The 10,959-nt window shown below is 42.0% G+C and overlaps 1 protein-coding gene across 3 annotated transcripts in view; it reads left to right on the top strand.

Annotated features, from left to right (window-relative positions):
* The window catches only part of tagln3b (transgelin 3b), a 34,020-nt gene extending 23,906 nt beyond the window's left edge, over positions 1-10,114 (top strand). For all 3 annotated transcript variants that reach the window (XM_038801876.1, XM_038801877.1, XM_038801878.1), the window contains exons 2-5: positions 2,844-3,032; positions 6,517-6,691; positions 7,987-8,089; positions 8,334-10,114. In XM_038801876.1, the coding sequence (XP_038657804.1) occupies positions 2,853-3,032; positions 6,517-6,691; positions 7,987-8,089; positions 8,334-8,475 (600 nt within the window). In that variant the 5' untranslated portion in view covers positions 2,844-2,852 and the 3' untranslated portion in view covers positions 8,476-10,114. The remainder of the gene's footprint in view (positions 1-2,843; positions 3,033-6,516; positions 6,692-7,986; positions 8,090-8,333) is intronic.
* The last annotated feature ends 845 nt before the right edge of the window (positions 10,115-10,959 follow it).

Raw genomic sequence — 10,959 nt, 5'->3', positions numbered from 1 at the left:
CAGCATCCCCTCTGCCACCAGTCCTGCCAGCATCCTCAAGACTACTTGTAGCAATATGCCTTCCACACCTTCAGGCAGGCCAACGACATGCAGGTTCTGCCTTCTATATCTGTTCTCCTACTCTACCTTTTGCTCTTAATGACTTGCAAAGGTCCTCCAGGAGTTCCGCCTCCAATGCCAGCACCTGATTACTGTGGTCAGACATACCACCCTCTTCTTCTCCCAGCCCCCTGTGCCTGCAAGCACTTCTTGACTCTTTCCATCAAGCTGTGCGGGCAGCACAGCCGCGCTGTTCATGAGTCTTCCTGCATCTCCCTTCTTTCTTGGTGGCGCACCTCTCTAATAAACGCCATGAGTTGCTCCATCTGGGGTTTTCCAACATGCTGTGATCTTTCCCCCTCTGCCGTATTTCCAATTGTTGCTGTGCCACAAGTCTCTTCCAATTCCTTGGCCAGGCCTTTAACCAGCTTCTTCTGCTGGGTCTGATAACCAGACGTGCCATTCCTGGGGGCAACTTCTCCTCCACACCTTGGCTGATTGGCCGTAGCCCTCCTAGTTGGGATGGCTTCCACCACCTTGAAAACTGAGTGTCCTTGACATGCAGGAAGGGAGATATAGTAGACTTGCAAAGGCTGGAGTAGTCCGGCAGGGGACCTCCGTTGGAGCATTACTGTGATAGGTTGGGATTATTGTTGCCGACCACACAGCGGTCTGCTGCCAACTGGACAAGTTTTTTTGAATCCCCGGCCCCACCAGCTCTTCTGGCACCATGCCGTTTATTTGTTGCAGGACCAGTTGCTCCCATGAATGGATCTGTTGGGCTAAATAGGACATCGGTGCTTGTGGCGCAATTGGCTTGTTACCCCTCTGTCTCCAGGTGCCTCCATCTCACAGCATCATTCATCCCTCAATCCATGTCCACTTTCCCCCTCGAGAGCAGTTGCCTTGCATTGTCTGTAGGTCTGGAGTCAGACTGATTGCTCCCAGTCTGCATGTTTGTGGTGGTTCCTCTGGAGGAGTGCATTGTGAGGTGGCCTCTTTGGCTGCTTTGTCAGGTGGGCATTTCCTTGCGCTTCTGTGGTATTTTCCTTTGTATGGATCTTGCACTTCACGATGGACATTTGTGGTGTACTTGCATGGCCTCTAGTAAGTTTCCCATTTCAGTGGCAGTGAGAAATCCTCTTCTCTGCTACGGTAGCACAAGTGATTAACACTGTGGCTTCACAGCGCCAGGGTCCCAGGTTCGATTCCCTGCTGGGTTACTGTCTGTGCGGAGTCTGCATGTTCTCCCCGTGTCTGTGTGGGTTTCCTCCGGGTGCTCCGGTTTCCTCCCACAGTCCAAAGACGTGCAGGTTAGGTGGATTGGCCATGCTAAATTGCCCTTAGGAGGGGCTATTGGGTTTAAGGGATAGGGTAGAAGTGAGGGCTTAAGTGGGTCGGTGCAGACTCTATGGGCCGAATGGCCTCTTTCTGCACTGTATTCTGTTTCTATAACTGGCCAGGTGGTGAGCAACTCCAAAGCTGTACCTTGAGTCTGTATAAGTAGATGTCCCTGAGGGCAGACAGCCCTTTGCCACAATCACGTGTAGCTGTGACTGCCCATCCTGCTTTTTCAGATGCCATTGTCAACAAAGGAGGAGCCGTCCGATCAGGTCTGGGTTGTGCAGTGGTTCCTCTGCCAAGCTTGATTCCTCCATTTCGTTCAAGATCTCCACACTTCATGCCCCTCTCATTCCCCCTCAGGAATGCAATTATCATGCTGTCATTTATTGTGTGAATAGAATAGTAGGGAGGTTATGCTTTAGTTATACAGGGCACTAGAGATGCCACATTTGGCGTACTGTGCAAAGTATTGGTCACCATAATAAGAAAAAATGTAAGTGTGTTGTAAGCAGTTCAGAGAAGGTTAACCAGCCAGTACCTGGAATGGATGTGTTGTCATAAGAGGAACAGTTGTACAGACTAGGCTTGTATCCACTATAGCTTGGAAGAGTAAGAGGGAACTTGATTGAAATGTAAGATCCTGAGGGGTCTTGACTTGTCGAAGATATTTCCTCTTGTGGGAGAATTTAGAACCTGGGGTCACTGTTCAAAAATAAGTCTGGGTTGTTCATTTAAGACAAAGAAGGAGAATTTTTTTTCTGTCATGGGTTGTCTCTTTGGGACTCTTCCCGAAAAGGTGGTGGAAGTCTTTGAATATTTTTAAGTAGAGGTGGATAGATTCTTGGTGAGCGATGGGCTATCTGAGGTATGTGAGATGCAGATTTGAGGTTACTGTCAGATTAGCCATGATGGCAGAGCAGGCTTTAAGGGCTGAATTATCAACTCCTTGTTCGTATTTACTGTTATTTTAAATTTTTAATATAATCCCCGGTCAAATGAGAACTGATGTAACACTTATTGAGCTGATCCAGGACCTGAAATTGTGCTCTGATGATGAATGTTGTCTTTTATGGGGAAATTACTCTGTTTAAATTGGCTATATGATGTAAATGGAATTGGTACGTTTGTATCGTGTTGTTGAGGAGTTTTTAATGCAGGTTGATAACTTCTGTAGTGGGTACAAACATTTAGCACTAAATGTAATTTTGCATTAACACTGCAATTAAGGCTCCATAATCTAAACTGTGCACTGACCTTGGATTTCTGCTTTTGGTCATTATCCAGAAACTTCATTGCAGTGATCTGACCCAGAGTATAATGGGGAGGGGAAGATTGAAATTTCTATCTTAACTGTGAGCACTGCAATTTTGTATTCTGCACCACGCTTCTATGTCTCTTGATTTATGCAGGTATGGGGTAGAGTGGCTTTCAAGCTATTAAATGAATATTTCTATTTCTAGGCTTCAAAAATGGCCAATAGAGGACCAAGCTATGGCTTGAGTAGAGAGGTTGAGCAAAAAATTGAGCAGAAATACGATGCTGAATTGGAAGAACGATTAGTGGATTGGATCATTGCACAATGTGGTGGGAATGCAAATCGTCCAAATCCTGGAAAAGTACACTTTCAGAAGTGGTTGATGAATGGTGCAGTAAGTATATTTTGACTTTGTTCCTAATTCTGAGCAAGTGGTCAAGAATAACAGTTGTAGAAACTATTGCCAACGTATGCATTAGTTGAAATGAGAACTTCATTCCTGATTTGTTCATTTAATCAAGTATTTGGGGAACTATGCCCAATAGTACTTAACATAATTAATGAAGTGTCTGTCATTCCATATGAAGTGATCTCTTCATTTTGACACCTATACATGAATTTGAGGATGTGTATGTCCATGTATCTATCCCCAGGGTGTTGCAATTCTGGAGGCAAGTGGGGAGATGTTTGGTATCATCGGCTCTGTGGGAGGTTAAAGAATGATCAAAAGTGTAGAGAATGAACTAAGCGGAAGAGCTGTCAAACACTTTAGTTTGGGGGGGGGGGGGCAGGGTTGTCCTTGGTTGAGGAAAAGTGGAAGCATATAAATGTCGAGGCTTTATCATTGGAACAAGTATGATGGCGAATAGTGTGCACAAAGTGTGCTGTGAGGAAGTACTAGTCAAGCTGGCTGTGGAAAATAATTTTGTAAGTCGATTTTTTTTTAAATTAACTTGTTATTGGCACAGATTACAGTGATTAACTTATTGAAAGGTGAGGAGGGGATTTCCTACTAGGACTTGTGTAATAAAAGTTAGGTATAACTAGGACTCGAATAGGGTTCAATAGGAACACCCTTTATTTATTTGGAGAAGTGTATGTTGTAGTGTAAAGGTCTGGCATATATGTGTTAACATGAAGCCCAGCACTGATCATATAGTGATGAAAGAGAACACATGACCCACCTAGAGGTCTGTGTTGGACACAGCTGTGTATCGAAGCAAGCCTCGAGACAACTCTAGCTTGGGCTTCCTATGTATATAGTTTCTAATAGTTAATACTTACTCTTGAGCTACCTAAGACTATGAATACCTTGACACCTGAACATCCTCTTACAATAGGGTGACACCAAACCACTTCATCTCCTGAGACTGCAGAAGAAAATTAAAATCTTGGAAAACAGAAGGAAAAATTCAGACTGGAGGAAGAAGAAACACAAAAGAAATTCACCATAGTGAAGTTCCCAAGAAAGGGTGCAGCAGAAGACTCATTGAATCCTGTGAAGTCCAGTGTGTGAATAGTCAGCTGACGTAACAGGGGTGAACTGCACAAATCCTGAGAAATTTAATACTTTAGTGGTCAAAAATTGCAATCTGAGCAGCTCTATTCCCAAGTTGGCTCCTGAACGTGTGATGGTCGAACTTGCTCCGAACAAAAAAAATATTTAATTTAAAAAGACTGGTTATGCAGATTGATTTTTAACAAAAGGCCAGCATTCAACATTCTAAGACCAAACTGAGAACGTTGCACTGAACTGGAAACCAGTTGATCTAGGCAGCCATTGTTGAAAAATTTGAGCATTAAGATTGTAAACACCGTTACTGTGGGAGCCCAGAAATCGGCATTCATGGGGAAACCCTTGCCATAGAAGCATATGGTGGTGTCACCTTGGATTTTCAGAACTTTCTTGATGCTAAACCTGCAGTTTCAATATTTTAACCATGGATCATAAATCTGCTCTCAAGGCCCAGGTCAGTTACAAAGTTGGGGACCATGGAGAATGAGATTCCTTAGTTGCATTGCTTCTGGTCTGGATAAAAAGACAAGCTGAACAAGTTAACACACTGCTATATTCGGTAGGCTTAATAGCCAATGATCTAATATCTAGACCAACAAATCTATTAGCAATTTGAAATCCTAAATAAATAAATATTATTGCCACAAGTAGGCTTACATTTACATTTCAAAGAAGTTACTGAAAAGCCCCTAGTCGTCACTGTTCAGGTACACGCAGGGAGAATCCAGAATGTCCAAATTACCTAACAGCACGTCTTTCGGGACTTCTGGGAGGAAACCGGAGCACCCAGAAGAAATTCGCGCAGATACGGGGCGAACATGCAGACACCGCACAGTGACCCAAGCCGGGGATCAAACCTGGGACCCTGCCGCTGTGAAGCCATAGTGCTAACCTCTGTTAACTTGCTGCCCATACTTCATAAGCCACTCCAGCCAGGAGAATCGGACCAGTGGACTCCTTTTTTAATGAACCAGAATGACTGACCTGGCTCATTAGGGATAGAATACTTGTAGGAGTGGTGAAGGAAGAAATTCATTCAGATTGTTGGATTATCTTTTTTTTTCCCCCATTAAATTGGGGGGGGGGGAGGAGAAGGAAGAGAGAGCGAGCCAAAATGAAGATCCCAAGAGGATACGTGAGGTCCAGACTGCACACAAGAGACAACCATGCTCTTTGGGTGAGGTCAAATTCTGGAATTGGCCATCTCAGCACAAACAGACCTGTATTGGATAAAGCAGCACTGGGCTATGCTCTACTGACACATCATTTTATGCGCCTGGAGTGCCATTCATAGGCATGATTCTGGAACCATTCGAGTATATTGCAAGCAAATCTTCACACTGCATGTCATCTGTAACAAGTACTTTTTTGTTTCTTGAGCCGAGATACTTGTGTAGTCCTGAATCTTTTCAAAATGGCAGATGATGCCACCACTCTTCTCAGAACAGGAAGTTCCCAACTAAAATTCTTTTGACTAGGACATCAGCTCTGAATTGTTTTCTCTTTTTGCAGGGCAAGTTTGTCCATTTAGTTATGGGTGATACAAGCACCTCATTGGCCGGACCAGTCAGCCATCTTGTTACGATGACATTTTGATTAGATGATGATAGAGTGGAACCAGCACATCACATAGCCAAACACCAGATTATCATGTCATGCCCTCCAAACAGGAAGCGCCATCTTCTGATCCTGTGCTTGTCATGTTGATCTGCACCAAAGAAAAGGAACCTCCAACAAAGATCAATTCAATGCCAAAGAAGGGAAAAAGAGGATTTAAAAAAAAAAACTGCCAGATCAACCCCCGATTCAACACCTACCACTCCTCCCAATTGTAGCAAGAACCAAGATCTGGAGGGATTAAGGCCTCCAGCCTGCCTGATCCTATGAACTGACTTGAAAGAGGAGGGAAATGGATGGTAGTGATGATGTAAGAGAACACTTGACCTGAACTGTATTTTGGAGAAAGGTACAATAAAAAAAAAGTCTAACCTAGGAACATGCCCAAAACTGCAAAATCCTTGGCCTATCAAACAATGCTCATCAGCTTGCCATGAGTACCACCTAATGTACTGTGTGCGCTTTGGCTGATTTTAACACTGACCTTTCTGCTGCAAGGAGATGCATATATTTTCTACTCTGTGAATTTGAAGGAAAACCCAAATTTGCATGCAATTTGGAGGGCATTTCGTGCAGTTGTATTTTCTCCTACGAATGTCTCTTCCCATTTTATTTGAAAGCAGCTAACGTTGTTCCCAAAATCAATCCTGACTAATGAGTGGAAATGGCATTTTCCATTGCTAAGAAATGAAACCGTAATATTTGGTTAACGTGGTATTCATGTAATTTTTTTTTCCTCCTTCAGTTGCTTTGTACTCTTATAAACCACCTTTATCCAAAAGATCAGGAGCCAATCAAAAAAATCCAGGAATCCAAAATGGCCTTTAAACAGATGGAACAAATCTCTCAGTTTTTGAAAGCTGCTGAAGCTTATGGTGTTGCTACAATGGATATCTTCCAGACTGTAGACTTGTGGGAAGGTAGTCACCACTAATACTTCGCTCTGATTTTAAATGGCATTAATTTTGACTTAAATGGCAGTGAATTGAGTACTAATATGCAATCAACCTTTTATTCAGTATGTTTTAAACTGAGTTATTCAACCTGCACTGTAGCTTTCTATTTTGGCCATTGATAATTTCAGTGTTGACCGATATCCAAAGCTCATTGTGACAGAAGCTGACTTTGCATCTTAACAAAGGAGCATTATAATTGGGTGGGATTGCATTGGAAGAAATTGTGGCCATAATTGGTATGTTGGGGTGGGCCATAATTGCTGCCTCACACCTCCACGGACCCGGGTACAATTCCGACCTCCGGTGTCTTGAGTTTGAACTTTCTCCCCGTGTCTTGTGTGGGTTTCCTCCAGATGTTCGGGTTTCCTCCCACTGTCTGAAGATGTGCAGGTTAGGTGGATTGGCCTAATTGCCTAAATTGTCCCCTTAAGTGTCCAAAACGGTTGGGTGGGGTTACTGGGTTGCAGGGATAGGGTAGAGGTGTGGGCTGAAGCAGGCTGCTCTTTCCAGGATCCAGTGTCGACTCAATGGGCCGAATGGCCTCCTGCACTGTAGGATTCTGATTCTATTCTGAGGTGACTAATTGAATGGAGCTCTTGCTGGATCTTCAAAATGCTACTGAAACAACTTAGTAGTGTGCCTTGATAGATCTGAAGTTGTAGTGTGTATGCTGATAAATAATTAGCTTTCAGTTCATTTTTAATGCAAATTGATAATTGACTAAAACATGCTAAATGTACATCCCTCAGCCATACGGAACTTGAATTTAGCTCTGTTTGCATGAATTAAGAATTTTGGAAGCAACTATAAATTTGTTAAATGGATAAAATGCGGAATTACTGCAGTACTTGGAGCCATAGAAATCTTAGTGTAGAAGGAGGCCATTTAGAGCACCCAACCTTTGCCCACTCCCCTATACTGATAACAAAGGGGAAGTTGATCATGGCCAATCCACTGCACACTGTTGGACTGTGAGAGGAAACCAGAGCACCCGGAGGAGAGACAGAGTGCAAACGCTCCACAGTCGCCCACGGCTGGAATCTGGCACTGAGGCAGCAGTGCTAGCCACACTGCCATCCCTGTTAAAGGTCTGCAATCAAGCATCCATAAAACCTCAAGTTTAATTAGACTTGCATAAATTACCATTTTGCTGATCCATTTAAATACATTGTGATTTATGTTGCTCTGCCACTTGTGTGTTTAAGGTTTAAATTCTTAAAGTTCAATATCTAAAAATAAAAATCTTTTCTCTTGTATAGGAAAGGATTTGGCTGCTGTTCAAAGAACTCTAACGGCTTTAGGTAGTGTAGCGGTTACTAAAGATGACGGATATTATCATGGAGACCCCAGTTGGTTCCATAAGTAAGTATTTTGATATCGATCTCTTTAAATCAAAGCCAACATATCCATCTCTCAAGCTTAACATAAATTCGTAAAATCTGCTTTCTTGCAATATTAACATATATTTTGCACGCTAGATACTTTCACATCGGATTTGAATATAAACAAAAAGTCAAGACAAGGAAATGTGTTCTCTATGATTTAGAAATACTTTCATTTATGTCCCTTATTGCCTGAAGTAATAATCCCTTCTCATTTCTGATAGGAAAGCTCAGGGTAACAAGCGAGCATTTTCTGAAGAACAGCTACGAAAGGGACAAAGTGTTATAGGCCTACAGATGGGAAGTAACAAGGGAGCCTCCCAGTCTGGTATGACTGGCTATGGCATGCATCGACAGATCATGTAAAACACCATCCTGTGGTGGGAAGCACCAAAACAAATGGACTAAATTCTCCAAAATGAACCTTAAACTGCCATCTTCTGAAGCATCATTATTCAAGTAGGATGCTTGTTTTTGCGGTGTTTTTTTTAAACAACTCAATGGCTATGTCTCAACACCCAGTTTCAAATATTTAATCTCTATCACTTTCATCAACACAACAGTTGACAAAGGCATGCTCTTAAGATCTTACCTGTTGACTATGGGTTAGTGTGTGAATAAAGAAGACCTCTTGAACATTCCAATTCAATGTGCTTTTCCACCATCCCTTTATGTAATCTGTAATTTTCAGGAATGACTGAAATTTCCAAATTGTTCCATTGATTAATGAGATTAATACTGGATTTCATAGATATTCTACATTAGTCTTCAGTGTGGACCTCTGAACTTAAATAATTGGCACTCTGTTCTTCGAAGCGACTGTTTGACATCTTGAGAATTTGTTGACCATGATTGAACTAGTCAAATGTCCTGAGATGGTTGAGCAGCTGAATCTGCACTGATCATATATTGTCAGCTTGAGACTGAGGTCGAACAAACTGAATATTATCTTGGTGTTCATCTTTTAGAATTTACTTTGTGTATGTATTTTTACAGATTTCACTCCGGTTCAGGATTTTCTGGATGTTTTTCTTTATCATTAGGAACTCCTGAGCATATGAAGACCATCCACAATTTAGCCCCTCTAATGACCAATATCCCACTGGCATTATCTCTTGGACACCAGGTTGCTCACTTCCAGTTTGTCCCTACACACACTACGAAAAATAAATGCACGCGCTTATGCTTTTGCATTGTACACTTCACCCCTTATTCGCATTTGGCTAATTTATCTACCTGATTTAAACAGCTGGCTGCAACGTCTAAATTCCGTGCTGTTATACAAATCAAAAGGGTAGAAACACTTTTATTCTCTTGGGCACTAGTCCACATTCTTGTTCTGGAAACATTTTGGAGGATTTGAAAATTTGAGCATTTCCTTAGGAAGGAGGCCACACCTCATGAAATTGTGGCCAAATGACCATTTATCAGGGAAAAGAATCACTTGAACTTGCTAGTGGAATGTGTAGAGCTTTTTCTTGTATTTATTTCAAAGTTGTCATTGAATTGCTAAATTTAACATCCGGTACATTTCAGTGCTTCAGTTGGACCTGTTGCCAACTGATAGTTAAATTAGTTGCCAACCTAATCATTTGGACCAGTTTTGGGACAAATTAAAATGCTTAACCATATTTTTTAAAAATCACAACCGCCAGTATTACTGCCTTGTTTAGCCAGAACAAATTGACTAATGTAGACCCTCCCAGGCTTTGGGTTTTCATTTGGATTGTTGTGATTTTTCTTTTCTAAACCACTACATCAGACTGAATTTGTCAATCCACATGCACATGCCCAGGGATTTCTTCAAATGTTAAATCATAACCAAAGTTGTTACTGTCTTGACAGTGGACTCCACCCCCATGCCTGTTATAAATGATGTCCATGTCTGCAGGATTTTCCATGAGTGAATAAATGCTTGAACAATTTAAATTTCCACAATTCAAATCCTTCAGTGCTGTTCAGGAAATGTTACACATTTATTAAAGATCTCAATGAAATAAAACTATTTGTATGTCATGATTAGTGTTTCAATCTTGAGGGTGGGGAGTGTAATACAAAGACTTGACACCTCAGTTGTTGCCCCAGTTGAATTATCAGCTCTGAAACCTCTAGCTTCATTAGAATGGGCACAAATGTTCCTGGGGCAAATGGCAGACGATTCCCAGTTATGAATTGTGCCTGAATTACAATTTGATATTTTAGTTCTGCGCTCTGGAAGTCCAGGAGAATGAGCAACTAGCTGTTTGTTTGAGAACATTTGAATGGGATTGACTGGATTTCTCTATGCGGAGTAGTCATGGCTGTGATGGGATGAATGGCTTCCTTCTCTACCATGATAATTCTATGCCTCAAACTTTGCCTCAAGCTCCCATGTTTGGTGAGAAGTGAGGAAACAGGGAGGAAATGACCAAATGAAAAGGGAGGAAAAAGCTGTCTTGAGTGTGAAATTGTATTTGGCCGTGTGGAGTTTGCACATTCTCCCCCGTGTTTGCATTTGTTTTGTCACCACATCCTAAAGATGTGCAGTGTAGGTGGGTTGGCCATGCTAAATTGCCCCTTAATTGAAAAAAATGAATTGGACACTGTAAATTTTTTTTAAAAAGCAATTGTATTCTGGTGTACTACTCGCAGTACCAAGTGGTACATGTGAAATGAAATGAAAATCACTTATTGTCACAAGTAGGCTTCAAATGAAGTTACTATGAAAAGCCCCTAGTCGCCACATTCCGGTGCTTGTTCGGGGAGGCTAGTACGGGAATTGAACCCGCGCTGCTGACCTGCCTTGGTCTGCTTTAAAAGCCAGCTATTTAGTCCTGTGCTAAACCAGCCCCTATGTGCAAATATAATTTT

The sequence above is a fragment of the Scyliorhinus canicula genome, chromosome 7, assembly GCF_902713615.1.
Source record: "Scyliorhinus canicula chromosome 7, sScyCan1.1, whole genome shotgun sequence".
NCBI lineage: Eukaryota > Metazoa > Chordata > Chondrichthyes > Carcharhiniformes > Scyliorhinidae > Scyliorhinus > Scyliorhinus canicula.
The sequence above is the reverse complement of the archived record's forward strand: the minus strand, read 5'-3'. Positions and strand labels throughout refer to the sequence as shown.